The sequence below is a fragment of the Brachyhypopomus gauderio genome, chromosome 10, assembly GCF_052324685.1.
Source record: "Brachyhypopomus gauderio isolate BG-103 chromosome 10, BGAUD_0.2, whole genome shotgun sequence".
In the NCBI taxonomy this organism is placed as follows: domain Eukaryota; kingdom Metazoa; phylum Chordata; class Actinopteri; order Gymnotiformes; family Hypopomidae; genus Brachyhypopomus; species Brachyhypopomus gauderio.
Window position 1 is genome coordinate 813,828 of NC_135220.1, and position 17,885 is coordinate 831,712.

General features: G+C 41.9%; 4 protein-coding genes across 9 annotated transcripts in view; 3 read left to right on the top strand and 1 right to left on the bottom strand.

The window, feature by feature from the left end:
• The window catches only part of clstn1 (calsyntenin 1), a 26,141-nt gene extending 21,478 nt beyond the window's left edge, over positions 1 to 4,663 (top strand). For 3 of the 4 annotated variants that reach the window (XM_077018461.1, XM_077018460.1, XM_077018462.1), the window contains 8 exons: positions 410 to 567; positions 751 to 899; positions 1,052 to 1,284; positions 1,479 to 1,649; positions 1,890 to 2,035; positions 2,295 to 2,430; positions 3,466 to 3,650; positions 4,285 to 4,662. In XM_077018461.1, coding sequence (XP_076874576.1) covers positions 410 to 567; positions 751 to 899; positions 1,052 to 1,284; positions 1,479 to 1,649; positions 1,890 to 2,035; positions 2,295 to 2,430; positions 3,466 to 3,650; positions 4,285 to 4,479 — 1,373 coding nt within the window. In that variant the 3' untranslated portion in view covers positions 4,480 to 4,662. Of the gene's footprint in view, positions 1 to 409; positions 568 to 750; positions 900 to 1,051; positions 1,285 to 1,478; positions 1,650 to 1,889; positions 2,036 to 2,294; positions 2,431 to 3,465; positions 3,651 to 4,284 lie in introns of all 4 variants that reach the window. The other variant, XM_077018459.1, reaches the window with a different exon arrangement.
• A 3,922-nt stretch (positions 4,664 to 8,585) lies between these two features.
• On the bottom strand, positions 8,586 to 11,253 carry lzic (leucine zipper and CTNNBIP1 domain containing). Its single transcript, XM_077018466.1, has 7 exons — positions 10,956 to 11,253; positions 10,637 to 10,746; positions 10,154 to 10,289; positions 9,969 to 10,067; positions 9,778 to 9,873; positions 9,453 to 9,534; positions 8,586 to 9,105 (listed from the first exon to the last, which is right to left on the bottom strand). The coding sequence occupies exons 2-7, from the start codon at positions 10,735 to 10,737 to the stop codon at positions 9,047 to 9,049; spliced, it is 573 nt and encodes a 190-aa protein (XP_076874581.1). The 5' UTR covers positions 10,738 to 10,746; positions 10,956 to 11,253; the 3' UTR covers positions 8,586 to 9,046.
• Positions 11,254 to 11,587: 334 nt separating this feature from the next.
• nmnat1 (nicotinamide nucleotide adenylyltransferase 1) lies at positions 11,588 to 14,617 on the top strand. Of its 3 annotated transcripts, none has more exons than XM_077018463.1 (5): positions 11,588 to 11,660; positions 12,179 to 12,322; positions 12,623 to 12,806; positions 12,931 to 13,058; positions 13,787 to 14,617. In XM_077018463.1, exons 2-5 carry the CDS (start codon positions 12,208 to 12,210, stop codon positions 14,182 to 14,184), a joined length of 825 nt encoding a protein of 274 aa, XP_076874578.1. In that variant the 5' UTR covers positions 11,588 to 11,660; positions 12,179 to 12,207; the 3' UTR covers positions 14,185 to 14,617. The 3 variants fall into 3 exon arrangements, with proteins under 3 accessions (XP_076874578.1, XP_076874580.1, XP_076874579.1); XM_077018464.1 differs by lacking the exon at positions 11,588 to 11,660 and adding an exon at positions 11,694 to 11,729; XM_077018465.1 differs by lacking the exon at positions 11,588 to 11,660 and having other exon boundaries at positions 11,675 to 12,322; positions 13,774 to 13,929.
• An 846-nt stretch (positions 14,618 to 15,463) lies between these two features.
• rbp7a (retinol binding protein 7a, cellular) lies at positions 15,464 to 17,018 on the top strand. The gene is given in 4 exon segments (XM_077020777.1): positions 15,464 to 15,542; positions 15,825 to 15,943; positions 16,525 to 16,626; positions 16,905 to 17,018. Coding segments are annotated over 4 exon segments (414 nt in total).
• Positions 17,019 to 17,885: the final 867 nt, after the last annotated feature.

Here is a 17,885-nt window from a genome sequence, read left to right on the forward strand (position 1 = left end):
TAACGGGGGGGAAATCAGTTGCTATACGTTAGCTTTGCATTGTGGGACATGTAGTTTGAAGACCGCTCCTCCCTCCACCCATTTTCACTTATCCCACTTAATTTCAATTCATCTTCCATTGTTTGACCTCCATAGTCCACAGTAAGTCTGCTCCCCGCCTGAAAGGGGGCGCTGCATGAGACTCTCCACCCACTGCAGCTCTCTCTGGGTCCGTGGCCGTGCCCGGCCTGCCCAGAACAGAGTGCCCGCACTAACTTGCATGAGCATCAGTCATGTATGGTTGAGGCGCGGAAGCATGCTTAAGTCCCTGGAGCTGAAGAGCGGCAGGCCACCCCATCCCACCCCGTTCCCGCCCCACCGACACCCCCATGCCAGCGCTCACACCCCCTCTCTCTCCGGGTCTGTTCAGGTGGCAGCGCCCGCATGGCCCAGTACTTCCGGGGCAACCTGGCCGGCCTCATGATCCGCTCCGGGAAGCTGGAGGACAAGAAGGTGATCGACTGCCTGTACACCTGCAAGGAGGGGCTGGACGTGCAGCTGCCCGAGGAGGTGGCCTCCGCCGTGAAGGTGAGAGACAGCGAAAAGGAGAAAACCTCCTGCATCAAAGCCTAAACGGCAGAGAGCTGCTGTTTGAGATGAGAGGTTGGGGGATTAAACTACTGGATATTTAGATGGTTGGGGAAGCGGTTCATACGGGGGTCTGACACACCGACTCAACGAGTCTGACTCCCGAGTTCCCACCGTGTGCAGGTGGAGTTTAACCCCAACCAGTCCTCGCTGACCCTGGAGGGGGATGACATCGAGAGCTTCGAGAAGGTCATGCAACACATTTCCTACCTGAACTCCAGGCAGTTCCCCACGCCAGGCATACGGCACCTCCGTGTCACCACCACCGTCAAGTCAGTATCCTGCAGCGTTCGCCTTCACACGCTCGTTTGGCTCAGTGATGTTGGGCTTCTGGGTGAGGTCTCCTGTACTTCTCACCGAGTGTGTGAGAAGGACAGGAGGTCTGTGTGTAGCGCGAGGTTAAGCTCACGTGCGTGTCCGTCAGGTGCTTCAACGAGGAGACGTGCATCTCCGTGCCCGACGCCGAGGGCTACGTCATGGTGCTCCAGCCCGAGGAACCGAAGATCAGCCTGAGTGGCATTGACCACTTCGCCCGCGGAGCTGTGGAGTTTGAGAGCGTGGAGGGCGTGACATTGTTCCCCGAACTGCGCGTCATCAGCACCATCACGCGTGAGGCGGAGGCTGACGCAGAGTCCGAGGGGGAGGACGAGCCCACAGGTACCGCCCCCTAGTGGCAAGGAGGGGAAAGGGGGAAAGAGAGAACCGTAGGAAATTCTTGAGAAATGTAAACCTGAACATCTCTTCCCTTATCGTTTTAAAAAGTATTAATTTGGGATGCTAATGATGTAGCTAGAGTCTTTAATTGGATATCAGTGGAGAGTACTGACGTTAAACCTCTCGGTCTTTGGCAGTCCAAGAGACTGTGGTTTCGGAGGAGATCATGCACAACCTGGACACGTGTGAAGTGACGGTGGTGGGGGACGATCTCGACGGAGAGCATGAGAGTGTTGAGGTGGATCTGGCACAGGTGCAACAGAGAGGCCTGGAGGTCAGCTCCACTAACGTGGGCATGGTCATCACTGGTACGTTCTTCCAAAACACACACACACACACACACACACACACACACACACACACACACAACTATTAACTATTGTGTTCTCTTTGCCAAACTGCAGTCCGATGAACAGATATGTAAAGAACTCTGTAACTGTGACTATGGAGTTTCTGTGCTTTGAACCGAGTTTGAAAGGGACTGTAGCGTGGCGCTACCACGACCATTCCTTCGGTGAATCTGACGGTGTGTTCTGGTGTGTGGCCAGGTGTGAACACCATGGCAAACTACGAGCAGGTGCTGCACCTGATCCGCTACAGGAACTGGCACACGGAGGCGCTGTTTGACAGGAAGTTCAAGCTGATCTGCTCTGAGCTCAACGGCCGCTATATCAGCAATGACTTCAAGGTCGAGGTACGGCTGACAGTGCAGTCTATCACCGACTGCAGCGTTTGCATCCCATTGGGTTGTTTTACAATTAATTTAATTGAGAATTGCTTTTTTTTGTAATCACATAAGCATAAATTCTCAAGCACTGAGCATATCTCAAGCATATTTATGCTTTTTTTTCCCTTATATAACCGCATCAGCATCAGGAGGTTTAAAAATAGGTACCATCTTAATCTTAATCTGAGTGAAATGTGTGTTGCTGTGTGTGTGTGTCCTCTCGTAGGTCAATGTGATCCACACAGCCAACCCAATGGAGCACGCTAACAATGCCATATGGCAGCCACAGTTCATCAACCAAGTCAAGCACGCATCGGTGGACCTGTCTGGACACAACCTGGCCAACACCCATCAAGCTTCAGGTGGTCCAGCAGCCGTCCAGGCTGTTCTCCTATCAGTCTCCATCTGTTCCAGCGGGTCACGGTTCCCGCAGGCATTCGGACTACCTAAGGCTTGCTCCATTTCTCAGTATCTCATAATCCAGCTAATCCAGGATTTGTAATGAAAGCAGTAATCTTAATTTCAAGTTCTAAAAAATCATGTTCTTTTAGTGTGAGAGAAAATCTGAGCCAAATCAGATAACCGCTAGATAAAGATGTTTTATTTTATTTAATTGTGCATATTTGGGATTATGTGTGAACGCTGCCTGTGACATCTTGATGGCCAGTCTCTCAATGGCATTGTGTCCAACTGTTCACTGTGTCTGAGTGGTGATGAATAATGGTTTGACTAAATAATGACGTCTTGTGCTCTGTCCTCTCTCCCATCTTGACTCCTCTCTCTCCTGTCTCTGGTCTCCTCTCTCCTCTCTCCTGTCTCTGGTCTCCTCTCTGTTCTCTCCTCTCTCCCGTCTCTGTTCTCTGGTGTCCTCTGGTCTCTCCTGTCTCTGGTCTCCTCTCTGGTCTCTCCTGTCTCTGGTCTCCTCTCTGGTCTCTCCTGTCTCTGGTCTCCTCTCTGCTCTCTCCTCTCTCCCGTCTCTGGTCTCCTCTCTGCTCTCTCCTCTCTCCCGTCTCTGGTCTCCTCTCTCCTCTCTCCTGTCTCTGGTCTCCTCTGGTCTCTCCTGTCTCTGGTCTCCTCTGGTCTCTCCCGTCTCTGGTCTCCTCTCTCCTCTCTTCTGTCTCTGGTCTCCTCTGGTCTCTCCTGTCTCTGGTCTCCTCTCTGGTCTCTCCTGTCTCTGGTCTCCTCTCTGGTCTCTCCTCTCTCCTGTCTCTGGTCTCCTCTCTGCTCTCTCCTCTCTCCCGTCTCTGGTCTCCTCTCTCCTCTCTTCTGTCTCTGGTCTCCTCTGGTCTCTCCTGTCTCTGGTCTCCTCTGGTCTCTCCTGTCTTCGGTCTCCTCTCTCCTCTCTCCCGTCTCTGTTCTCTGCTCTCCTCCCTGCTCCGTTTCTCTAACGTTCACAGTTGTTCCCAGCGCTGCCACCATCGTCATTGTGGTGTGTGTGAGTTTCCTGGTGTTCATGATTATCCTGGGTGTGTTCCGGATCCGTGCCGCCCACCAGCGCACCATAAGAGACCAGGAGAACGGCAAAGAGAACGAGATGGACTGGGACGACTCAGCCCTCACCATCACGGTCAACCCGATGGAGGTAGCGCACAGAAGATCACGTTTACCTTCTGGCCAACCGTCACACAGTACACTCTCTCACAAAATAAACAAAATACATAAACGAAAAAAAAAGGACATGGCAAACAGATGAACACCAATCCAGAAAATTCTTGAAAAACATCAGTCTGAAGGAATTCAGCAAATGAATTCACGCATTCGACCTGTGAATACAAAACCACCAGCTTGTCGAAACTGATGGGACCCTTAACGGCGTTTTCTGCTTCAGGGATCCAATCCGTCAGCCACCTCAGTCGCAGCTAATTAGCATTAGCAACACGAAGCCGAGATTGTGACGCCAGACTGCTGTGCAGGAAATGGGATTTTTTTTTTCCTTTCAGCAGTAACAATTTGTTACATCATCCCCAAGCAAAAATAAAATCTGAATGACGGGTTCGAGGAAGGCCATAGCTAATGTGGAGAAGCTTTGGACTGGGAAGGCCTTCTGCAGACTGCAGAGGAATCTTTAAATGGGTTCACTAAAGTGAAAGTACTCCTGAATTATCTAATGAAAAAGAAAAACCTCACACTCCTTCTTCTCATTACTTCTCTCTCTCTCTCTCTCTCTCTCCCTTTTATCTTTTCTGTCTCTCTCTTTCTGGCTGCCCCCTTGACAGACTTATGAGGACCAGCACAGCAGCGAGGAAGAGGAGGAGGAGGAAGAGGAGAGCGAGGACGGTGAGGAAGAAGACGACATCACCAGTGCCGAGTCGGAGAGCAGCGAGGATGAGGAGGGGGCGGAACAGGAGGACCAGCAGGGCACCAGCCGACAGCAACAGCTGGAGTGGGACGACTCCACCCTCACCTACTGACACACACGACCTCCAACACACACACACGCACACACACACACCTCCACCTGCTCATTTCACTCTCTCATCTCTCCACCCTTGCCTACGTAAAGAGCCATGAGTTCAAAACCACAAAACGTTTCTTGAAGCTAACTGTGCACGCACATACATGTGTGTATATATATACATACACACACACATATATATATATATATATATATATATATATATATATATATATATATATATATATATATATATATATATATATATATATATATAGATAGATACACATATATATATATATATATATATATATATATATATATATATATATATATATATATATATATATATATATATATATATATATGTGTATACATACATACACACACACACACACACACAATGAATACGTATATATATATCTAGAGTCTGTGGTGAGAGATGTTGCAGATTCAGCTTCAATTCCATTGGCCAAGGCTTCCCTGGTGACAGCTTAGTGGTGATATTCGGTGTAGTATAATTATCACATAATAGCTGAATGCAAGTTTTTAAATTATTTCGTTATAATTTTTTTTAACCAAGGGGAACCTGGCCTAGGTTTTTTTTTTTGTTGTTGTTTTTTTTTTATGTTTCCTTTTACATGTTAAGTCTTTCAAACGGACAGTCTGGTTTTATGTATATTGCACATGAGTTGGTTCGCTGCAGGTCTGTAAAGAGAAGCTTCAGCTCCATCACTTTTCCTTGAATGGGCTCTGTCCTGGAGACAGGAAGGCCAAGACGCTTCTTGCTCATATTTGACCTTTTTGATTTTTATTTTGTCCTTCTCTCTATAGTGCATGAGAAAATTTGCAAAGTACTGCATAGAGAAAAAGAACATTGCTTTTTGATATTTTGTAAATATGATGAAACCATGTAATTAGTCGGTGTGTCCATACGAAGCCTGACCGATGGAGTCCAGTATCCAAAGCGACACAGCGCCTGCTGTATGTTTAGAGTCACAGAGGCCGTGGTGTGTTTCCCACAGTTTAATCCAGCTCCTCCATCATGCTTGTGTGACATGTCCGCTTCACGGAGAGAAACCCATGACAGAGGCTGAGGTTTCTGTGGCAAAGTGTTGCTCTTTTTGTCTTGTTTCTTGGAGGTGGGCGTCTCTTCCTTTCTGTCTTCTAGTTTTATTTAATGGAGCGGGTGGGTGTGGACTGGGTTCAGTGTTTTGGCTATACATAAACAATCTATCTGGGCCGGCACGGGTACAATAGCTGAGACTGAGGCTCTGATGATTATTGTTGTCATGAAGGTCCACTGTTGGACAAACGTTTCTGTTGTGGAACCTCGGAATAATCACGTTCAGGTGATGACTATATTTGTGTTATGATTGGTACTGTACCACTGCAGGTTTTTAAGCCAGTGGTAGCGATCCTTTTTCCTGTAATCCTGTCTGCTCAGTCATAATTCATTATGATCACACCAATCATACACAGTTTGGACAAAAGGAGCTTCCAGAGTTTGATGTTTTCTTTAGCTTTATGAAGTCCGTGCAGAACTGTTTTCTGTCTTACTGTTACTGAAAAAAATCAGTTGGTCACTCTGCTGACATGTTATATGGAACATACAGGAATAGGAATACTGGGAAGACATCTTACGACAGGTATACTTAAAACAACAAAGATATTTTTGCTGTAGTAGACATTTTGTTGTTCTTGGAGCTCTACTGTATGTTTGCTTGTGTCCTCCTGGTGATGATTAGAACCTCCACAGGCCTGTGTGCAGACCATTTCCACACAGATCCTTCCCAAGTTCCGTGTTTGGTCTCGACTGCTCTACACAGCCATGCCCTTTGAATTATGTCCTCACATTTATAGCCAGTCTGAAGTAAATACATGGTACTTAATTCAGATAATAAGTTTCCTTGGAATCCATGGACATTCTCGATTTACTGCAAAAACGTTAAGTCTTTCTTAGATTGCGGTTTTGAATATATATTTTTTGTCAGAATTAGTACAGATTAGTACGAGGTCTATTTTTATGACCCAGTGAAATGGCAGAGTACTGATGTCAAATAATCTTTCTTTTTTGATGTTTTGTTTTTGTTAAATTCACCACCAATAAATCCCCTTCAGAAAAGAAAACCAATACCCTCCCCCCCAAAACAACAGGGCCCGTGAGTTCTAGATGTGGGAGTGCCTTTTGCCTGTCACTACGCATTACTAACGTAACTAACAAAACACTCATCCTTGCCATTCGAGCTCGGGCCAATTCCTTCCTTTGTAATTATTTAATTTTAGATTTTACAGCTTTATAGGGGGGGGAATGATTTTTGTTGTAATGGGGGCGACAGCTAGTTTTATCAGAAGTGATTGTTTTAATTGTCCTATGTAGGTGTTCTGTGTTCATGTTGATGTGTAGACAAAGTAGGTTCATATTGTATCATCAATAAATATTGTACTAAATCATGTTTGAGGAAATCCACTTCTAAAGAGATGTATATTATTAAAGTTCTGTAGGCGGCGTATGTGGATTTGAATATAACAACGTATATAGTGAAAGCTCATTTTGAAGCGTAAAGTCTGATTTCGTGACCAAGATCCAGAGGGCAACATAAGACTCTTAACTAGTGAAGTCCTTATCCTCTCCACACACATTTCCTGCACAGACTAAATCGTGAACTCTCAGATCTCTCACATGGTTTTCATGGGGTATTTTGTATTCAAAACCTTTTGTGCAACTTGGAAACGTTGCTTAAAACTCAGCTGAAAGCAAATCATTCCCACGAGTCCCCACTTTCACTGAATGAAAAATTGCAGTCGATCTTTTGTTCCTAGTTCACTTGGTCATAAGGAGGCAGGTAAGCAGTGACCCTCTAATAGGAACTGTGATTTCCTCAGCAGGTTCGCCCATTTCATGCCCATCAAATATTCACATCAAAATTCTGCTCCAAAAACTTAAACATCTATTTATATTCAAAGCGCCTGGTACACAAATTTGAGTAAACAAAAGTGTGTGAATAGGTGGACATGTAGTGGGCCATTGACTTCGCATGAATAATTCAGCTATATTTTTCATGTATTACACACAGAATTGTGGACTTCAGAGGGTAATACAGAGACTACACTACTGAATCAGAGACCGCCTATTTCACAGACTCACACTTTTCACGTTATTGTCTACTTTCAGATTGCTTTTTTTGCTCTTAAAATGTAAGGTGGGGAGTGTTTTAGAAATGCTACACTCGTGCTCTCTCACTTTTCTACCGTTGAAAGGCAAACTGTAGTGAAGTTGATGCTTGCTCGTGAACAAAATAAAGGAATGAGGAGACAGGCTTCAGTGTGAAATTGCAACTTTCTTGTGTATTTTTAAAAAGATAAGTGACTGGTACTTAGTATAGATTTGTATGCTGAAACATTAGAAACAGTCCTGGTAGAAAGTTTTATTTGTTTTAAGAAAATGCATGTTTTTAAAGTTTTAATAGCCACTTTTTGTAGGATTCATAAGCCATAATTTTTGTCAATTAGTTCATTATGGGGCTTTAATTATTCCACAGTGTTGATCTTCTCTCTGGCACACCCATTACACAAGAGTCTAGTCCACAAAAAACTGTTAAAGATCACCACCTAGTGTTTAAAATAGGCAATACTGGGATCCTGAACCAGAATATAAATATCTAATCACATTCTGCAGTGGTCCTAGTGATGCAGTGATATGGTTAAACAATGAGAGTATAATCACAAATGTTTATTCTGGAAGCTTGATTTCACATTTTTTTAAATAATGAATTTGCATTATGATGGCATCTGAACAATGCAACCATGTTCAGAGTTCAACACTGCAGTGACAAAAGATTTGTTCCTCTTCTAATCATTCTCTGGACATGTGATCATATAGATCACAAGATTTGTAATCACACTAAGGCACCCATATTGTTCATAGCACAAGCCTTCCTGTTTTAGCCACACACACACACACACACACACACACACACACACACACCTCTACCCCCACCCCATACTCAACTACCAACTCACAATTACGGAACATGCTAATAATATATTTCCATTTGTATTTTATACTGGTTAAACAAAGAAAAATGAAAGATTTCTGGAGTATGATACAAAACACGATCATTCAGCATCACAACAACACTTTTATACAGAATACACTGAAGTTGTAATAATAACTATACAACTGCACAACCCTAACAAGCATGGCCAAAGTCTAGTGCACGTCTAATACATGAGCTAGAGCATGCAGCTTTGGACACTCACAACCGTCGGAATCCGTCAACTGATTGTTAACGTGATGGTTGTTGCAAACGTACATACTATACATTTTATGATATTCTGACAATCCCCGATTGCAACTTTATCGTACCAAACATGTTGAAGTGTACATTAGTTAAAAGGGATTAATTACCATGAGTAAGATTATTCAAATTCAGCGTCTCAATAGGTACATGGGAAAAAAAGAATACTTTGCTGAAATGGCAACTAAAAATTGTGATCTGATCTGTAGGCCTATAGACATCACATTAAAACACCTTTTAGAAATCACAGCATTTACATAATACATCAGCAAAAGGCCCTCTCTAGGCTGGGGTCTTCTCAACTCCAGAACTTGCTAAGGCCATTATTTTATCTTCTGATCCTATAAGAAATTGAGAGGAGAAAAAATGTAAATGTTACTACACCACATTTACACCGTCACCTAGAAACAGAAACACCGTTACAAGGAACGTTTCCCGAACGTCAGTCCATTTTCTTCCGGCGTCTCAAATCAATACTGACAACATGGTATTTACTGACTGTACTTGTTGTCCAATCAATACCACGGGGGAAATAATTTCACATCCTGAGATTAATGCATCAAGACGGCTCCGGTTGCCAAGACTGCCGTGTGCATTTCTCAAATGTTGAAGCTTTCTGGGAAAAGCCCTTTGACAGCAGTTAAACTGACCTGAATGTGGCAAGATAAAATGAACAGTCAGCACTTACCCAGGTTAGCTGTAATCTTCTCAAACTGGCTGAGAGTTGCACTGGCGTTTGTTGCAAGAAAAGCTTCATCCTCAGTTGTAAGCTGTGATTTTAAGAGAAATTTATGGTCAGGTAGGATCACAGTTTCAAGCTACGAATGACAAAGAGACCAATTGTCGATTTAAAAACATGAAGTCATGCCGGATGCAAGAATGACCCACAATCTAAAGTTCTGATTCGTCTAGAAACTTTTTGAAAGCGAGAAAAAGAAGGCCCAATCTGAACAGTGTACACAACATTAACGAACACTGCAGACAAAGAGCAGAGGTGTGAACAGGCCTCTCACCTTCTCTCCTAGCTTTCTCAGAGCTGACAGGATCTCCACCTTCTGCTGAGTGTACTGGTCTCTTGGAAGTTTCCCCACCATCACATCACGGTCCATCTGAAGATAAAGCACAGTAATGACAATCTACCTTAAGAACACTAGACCACTCACACTTTTAAGATCGTGTAATCACCTTGACCCGTATGCATTACCTCGGCTAGCCGTGTCCTTAATTGCCCGGGCTGCTTCTTAGCAAAAAGTCGAATAACTTCAGGGGTCTTAAACGCCTGGCTAATAGCAGCTTGGATAGCCTGACAGAAAAGACATCTGAAATGAGACATGTGCTCTGCTTTGCCAGGCTACATACCCACCAACAGCCGTCATTTTAAAACCTCACCAGTTGCATCCCTCCCAGTTCATCCACAAGGGTCATGTTCCCCGACATGAGCTTCTTGAGCGACTCGTTGAACTCACTCAACTGCTCCAACGTCTCTCTTTTCGTTTCCTCGTATTCCTCATCGTCAAGCTCTTCTCTACAAAGGGGGAAAAATAAGTCAAGCAAGGTGCCAGGGGTGTCAATTCCAGGTTCAGAAAGTAAAAGTCCTCACCAGGATTTTCAGGCTTCCTGGATTGTGTTGATTCCACTAATTTTACCTGGATTGCACTAATTAGAAAATCTAGCAATCTTGAGCAAAATCCTGGTGAGGACTTTTACTTTCTGAACCTGGATTATACACCTCTGCAGGGTGCCACTAAGTGTCTTCCGAGTAAAGTTTGTCTAAAAGAAGCCACGGAACCAGACCCAGTCCTGAAAAGCACAGTTATGTTAGAAGCGGTGTTAGACGTCCTTAAGCACAGAAGTGTTTAGTAGTAATTTCACCTGCATTCCTCCAAATCTTGAAGCTGCTGCATCAGTCTGTCCAGCTGCTCCTCCATGTTCTGTCTCAGTTTGCCCGTCTCTGATTTACCTCTGGAGGCCATCCTGCGCACCTTTATCGCAGGTATATAATAAATATCGTTAACCAGCTCGTTTTGCACAGGATCTTTACACGGTGTTCAAGTGGCCGCCATCACCACATTCAGCACTTATGTGTAGGACTGGGTCAGTACAGCTCCATTAACGTCACACAGCTAGCTAGCTGCTGTCCTGAAGCACGTCAACTAGCAGGTCATCCACACATCTGTAGCTTCACTCTCACCTGTTGTGTTTCCCCCTCACGACACTGTTGTGTAATATGTGACGGTGCAGGTCGCCTGTACCGGGTTAGTGTGGTTTCACTTTACTGGCCTCTTCCTTCACATTAACGAAACCAATTCGCGCGATTCTTGGGCCACTTTGATGTCTAAAAACACAAATGGCCAGCCTTTGGGCTGTTTCGTGACAATTTTTTTTACCTATAAAAATCTGTCTGGTACTTGTGGGGACTGTTTATGATATAGAAATGTGAAGTAGCGCGAACTGCTTAATCCCCCCCCCTCACATCCAGGGTTGCCAGGTCTTACAAAAAATATCCCGCACAAAATCAGTGTAAAACCCGCCCTTCAGAAGCCTAAACCAGCCCAAAGTTGTTGACGGGGGTGGGGGTAAAATGGAGACAAATTAAGTATTATATCTAACATAATATATAATATATTTATATATTATAACACGATTCTTAGTGTTGACTTGTAACTCCCGCGGTAGCCCAAAAAAGCCGCACCCCGCGACCCCAGAATTTTTTACCTGCGGCAGGATTTTCAAACAAGCCCAATTTGGCGTGAAAACCGAGAATCTGGCAACTCTGCTCACATCTCTCTGATATTGTTGGGCGTGCCCAGGGACCAATCAGGGCGAGCCTTACTGCGAACCAATCACGACATCGCTTAGTTAAACAGGAAGAGCAAGACCCATGTATACTATTTTGGTAAGTAACGTGGAAAGCATTAACTGACCGTATGTTGACGTCTAATCTAACAGCATACAAGCTAGTTAGGTTAGACGTTTGAATCCGCATACAGATTAGTTAATACGTTTTATTTTAAATTATTGTTTTACATCTTTTTTGGCAGCATGTTTCGACCGAGAAATGAATCTAAATACCAACCTACCTACTTAGAATGCTTGTGCATATTGGTGTTTTTAATTATCATTCTTATATGGATTGTAATCTACTCGACACATTTAATAATGAACTAAATGAAGGCTCTAGGGGTTCTGGTTTCACCAGTCATGATTCATATCTGGTGGGATTCGCACTGAGCTACTTTTTATTAACCAAACATTAGGACTGCCTACTAGTACTTCACTAGTATGAAAAAAATCCCCACTTTTAAATTATTGTTACTTAAATACAATTTAATACATTGTTCAGATACATTTTTTGTAACTGGATTAACAGTTCCAAAGATAATTCCTTGATAATTCAACATATTATTTTCACAGGTCCAGAATTAACATCCCTGGCATCACCAATGGCACTGCAGGAGCGAGTCAAAGTGATTTTGTTGGCCTGTGGCTCTTTCAACCCCATCACAAACATGCACCTGCGCATGTTTGAACTAGCACGGGATCACCTGGAGGACACTGGTACCTGGACATTTGCATGAACAAATGCAATTGCTTGTTGTTTTGTATTTAAATTATCTACACCCTCCTGTGGAGATGCAGATTTACTTTTTCCCAAGGTTGTACAAATTAAATTTAGCTGGACTGGTAGAAAACCACCCACTAAAATTAAATGTTTCTTTGGTATACAATATATTCAAAGTTTATTTGAATTTGTGTATGTACTTTTAAAATTAATATATCTATCTACTTATTTATTTTTATTAAATCTGATTTCATTTTATTTTCCCAAATAAAAAATGTATTCCTGTTATTATTTAGGAAGGTACCGGGTGGTAAGAGGCATCATCTCACCTGTAAGTGATGCCTATAAGAAGAAGGGTCTGATCGAGGCTTGCCATCGGGTGGAGATGGCCAGACTGGCTACGGCGACCTCCAGCTGGATTACTGTGGATGACTGGGAGAGCCAACAGGCTGAATGGGTGGAAACAGCTAAGGTTATCAGGTGAGTGTGTATTTCACGGGATTGTGTGTGTGTGTGTGTGTGTGTGTGTGTGTGTGTGTGTGTGTGTGTGGTTTGTTGTTTGTTGAGTAACTCCTGTTCCTTCCACTGTCTCAATCTTCAAAAGGCACCATCACACTGAACTGTTGGCAGACGAGAATATGGATGAGGTTGACACTGTGAAGTCTGTGAAAAGGAGAAGGATGGAGGAAAATAATGTCTGCCAAAGTTCCTCCTCAGATCCCAGCAGAACAGGTACCGTGCAAAAGCAACAATCTTCCCTCCAGTGGCGGTCTGCTTTAAAATCCCTACTGCAAAGTGTTTACTCTAAATGTCACTCACTCATTATCTCCTAAGCACATGTGAACCCGCATTTGCCCTAGAGCTAAAGAAAAAATGATAAAACACTAAAAAAAGATTACTGTTATTTGTACGAGAGTGTCTGTTCTTTTCTGAACAGGACCAGGCAGCATTCCTCTCAAATGTCTTTTTCAATATTTAGAATAAATGTAAATAATTTCATAACATAGTTTAGTGCCTGTGTCATGCAGTTCTCTTCTTATGACAGGACTCAATTGTGTGCTTTGAACTTTCATCACCTGAACAGCGGTGTAACATTTTATCTAATGATGTTCTTTGAAACACCCTAAAGCTCTCTTTGCTTGAATACAATGCTATCTGCAGTCATATGCCATTATTTATGCTGCTGCAAGAGCGAGACAGAGCTACAGAAAGCACATCTTGGGCAGGGGGGACTTTGATTATGTAATTAGTAATGGGTAGTCATAAGCTGCAGTTCTTTTTTAGCTCTGCTAGCCTCGTAGTTGCAAAGCAAAACTAAAGCAAATGTTTGACACTAAACATGTCTTGGTTGATGACCTTATCTTTGAGAGAAAACAATGATTTTAAAAAATATATTTCAGTTTTAATTTTTCAGTTCTTCGCAGTGTGAAAAATTGATGTGGGTTAGATATTTTTTCTAGCTGCTCCTGAGCTGAAGCTGTTGTGTGGAGCAGACGTGCTAGAGTCTTTCACCGTGCCTAACCTGTGGAAGCAGGAGGACATCGCGGAGATCGTCGGTCGCTATGGCCTGGTGTGCATCACCAGGAATGGCTCCGACACCGAGAAGTTCGTCTACCAGTCTGACCTGCTGCATCAGCACCGCAGAAACATCCACGTCGTGAAGGAGTGGGTGACCAACGAGATCTCCGCCACCCACGTGAGACGCGCCCTGCGCAGGGGTCAGAGCGTGCGGTACCTGCTGCCAGACCACGTGCTGGACTACATCCAGAGCCTGGGCTTGTACAGTGCTGAGAGTGAGAAGAAGAATGCTGGTGTCGTCCTAGCACCTCTGGAGAGGTATACCGACACTGCAGACTGAGTTAATGCTCTGTGGGATTGGCATCACTCACTTTGGGGGGGGGTGTGGGTGTGTGTGGGTGTGTTGTTAGTAAACAGAGAGTCAATTGAACTGCCAAACACTATCCTCATGCTGCTGTTCTCATAAGCACACTTTCTATAGGCCAGATCAACAAATGTTTGAATCCTTTTATGCAACGAGGCTTTATATATTTTTAACACATTTTGAGAGCACAATTCTGTTTTTTTCAGAATTTCAGAATGTGTGACTGAAATGAACATTGAATTGCAATAAATGGTACATTTTTATATTTTTTCCTTTGGCAAACATTTGGTAGAGTACCAATATTTTTGCTAGTCTGAAATATGACTGTCCAACATATTTTGTTGATACTTCAATAATGCCACATTTGGACTGTATTTCTGTTTATTATTTCAATAAAAATCTTTGGATATTTAGTCTCTTTATCTTCAATATAATATGATAAACTTAATTTGCTCATTACTTTGTTTGCATGTACATAAATGTGCCTGAGGTTTGTGAAAGTCTTACAGAACTGTAAGAGACATTCATAGAACCACAGACTGTTTCTTCTAAATTGTGATACCTATTTGTTTATTTAGTGGTTTCTTGTGTTTATGTTAATGACGGTATTGTTCTAAGGTTCACACTTCGAGTTTAACATTTAATGCACCATCTCACTCTAGGCAAAGGCTGAAGAAGTATTTGCCTTGTGGGGAAATTTAACAGTGTAAACTACATGAAAGGGTGTGTGGGAGCAACCTAATAGAACCATGTGATTACCTCATGCATACAAAGGAAAGCCTGTAAACGTATTGCTATTAATAACAGTGATTCATCTTACCTTGATTGATTACATGGGATGATAATGTAATATGAGGACAAATCCAATAATGCAGACCTGTTTACAACTTCAGAGTGAAATCTGATTTAACAATTAAACCATCCTAAGGGCTTCCCGAGAATGTTTTTTTCTTTCTATAATATCACTTATTTTAACTGCATATTCGAATATTTAAAATCCGAGTGACCATGCACTTATGTAAGTCAAGTAAAAGATGACTTGTTTTGTGTTAGGAAGTGTGTTCTGTCCTGTCTACTGTCTGCTCACAAAAGCTTGACACCTGGCTCTGCCCCCTTAGTGAGTCTCTTTTTAAAGCCTGTTAACTCACACTCACACTTCTTGTTAACTCACACTCATATTTCTTGTTAACTCACACTCACACTTCTTGTTAACTTACACTCACAATTTTTTATCCTGCAGTTTCTTAGCAGTTACATGGCGAAATGCCAGCCAGCCTGTGGTAAATGGGATCTGATTAGCAACACCCACTTTGAAGGATACATGATTGCTTTAGGTGAGGCTGTATTTACAACTAAATTAATTTGTTACCATTGTTATATTTTAATTACGATTCTATGCTATGCAAAATATATTTTGACTTTTGACTTATTTTCTCAGATGCCTAATAACTGAAGCAAAAGGAAGGATTCACAGACTAGGATTAGAGTTAAACATAGACTAGGATTAGTGTTAAACAGACTAGGATTAGTGTTACACATAGACTGAGAAGGACTTTAACAGTAAAACACCACATATATTTTACTGCTGTTCAAGAGCAGGCTAAGTCTATGTCCAGGAAACTGGGCTAAAATGTTGAACTATGTGATCAAAACTCTTAGCCCCTTTCGAAATAATGCTTCTTTCTTCAAAGTGGATAAGGAGTTTGATGAATTCACCAAAGGCTTGGATGAGAGATACTGAAGGTAAAATATTCATTTTGCTCTTAAAGATAAAATGACTCAATAATGTATTGGAATTGTGAAGGTTACAGTTTTCATTTGTAATGTCACAAAAGAGAATTTTAATTATTACCAGTGGTAGAAACTAGCAGAATGATTAGGGTGTCCTTGGAGATAATTCAGTGTTTGTTGTGACGGTTTTCTACCTTTAATTTAGATCACTGTACATATTTCAGAAAAACAATAACAAAAAGTGCAGATACATTATTTTAACACACACACACAAATTTGATGTGAAACAAACTAGCAAAACAGTAAGCTTATGGACTGTTTGAAAACCTATCATTAATGATTTCCAAGTTTATTAACTGTAACCAATCACATTCATTTGATTTCTTTACATATTTAGTAAAAGTCAATTTAATACATTTTTGTTTTTATAAAAATAATATCATAACTGACTCTTTATATCTGAAAATCAAACATTAGCTTGTGTGCTCCACCCTCCAAAAAAAAAAAAAAAGAAAAAGAAAATAAAAATAAATAAATAAAGGCAGTGCTTAAAATGGAGAAATGATGCAATCTGGTTCCTTACAGTGTCTGGTGACCTGGAAAGACAAGAAACTGGTGTACACACAGAAGGGGGAGAAGAATAACAGAGGTTGGTGACACTGGACCAAGGATGACGAGCTATACTTGGTACAAATACAACCTAGTTAAAGTAACATGAACTGTTATGAATACAGTTACAGTTATACAATTACAGTTACACAGTTACATTTATACATTTACACAGTTATACAGTTACAGTTTAATATGGCATACAATTTAAAAAGCAAAGCAAATTCTAAAAGCACCACCACAACACAAATCTTGGTTATGTGCACTCTTAAAATCACATTTCCGTAGTAAAATAAATTACTTTGTTCGTTTGTTACTGGTCTATCTATTTATTGCCTGTATTCATTGTCTTACAGGAGTTGTATTGTGAGGACCAAATCTGCAAACAGGTTTTCAAACAGATTCAGGAATCTCGAAGCAGAGCACTAAGCTCTAGTAATGTTTCGACCAGGAGGACAAAGACAGAGTGATGTCCTATAGAGGAATTAAACAGAAAGGGGCACAGGCGTAGTAGAGGCTTAGCCTTTGCTATGCCATAAGAACAAATCTGAGTCTTCTATTACATTTGATACATTACAATGATAATTATCAAGCATTTCTTTGAGTTATATTGAGTGTGCTAAAGCAAAGAAAACACAAAACGGTGCATAGACGAGGTGCTTCAGATGTGAATTTATGTCACCACGAGAGGGCGACATGTGGGTCGTTTTAGTCATGGAACACTTTGGATAATCTAATTGTGCTGTTTTTCTTTGCATTTGTTTCTTGACTTATCAACTATATACATCCAACATTTTAAAATTCAGATGGTGATTTGATGTTTAATGAAAACATACCTCATTTTTTAGAAAAGGGGCACGATTAAGGGTATATTAGTAAGCCTACTTGCTGAAAGAAACGTGCCATTGACTAGATACACTGGAGGTGAGCTATTGTTAGCGTTAAAATAAAACTCGCAAAAAGTTCATTGTTATGTGCTCTGTGAAACTCTTTGCTGGGACAGTAAATAGGCTTTCGGTATTCACAGACAATTTTCTAGACTATATTTGAGTGGTGAAATGTTGTCGAAGATTACAGCGCACCAGAATGTGACATAATGGCTGATACATGGGACGTTTGAACGCCTAAATGACACACAGACAGGCGAAGGCAAACAAATAAAACAAGTGAATAGTGAATTAAACCGGCACAAACGGCTAGAAAAAAAACATAAAGTATTTGTTCTCATTCTAATAAAGCTTTTATTTTTTAGGTCTGATGACTGTCAGACATTTTATATTTTGGTATTTCTATCACACAGACGGACTGAAATGTTCACAGTTAAAGTAGTTAGGAAA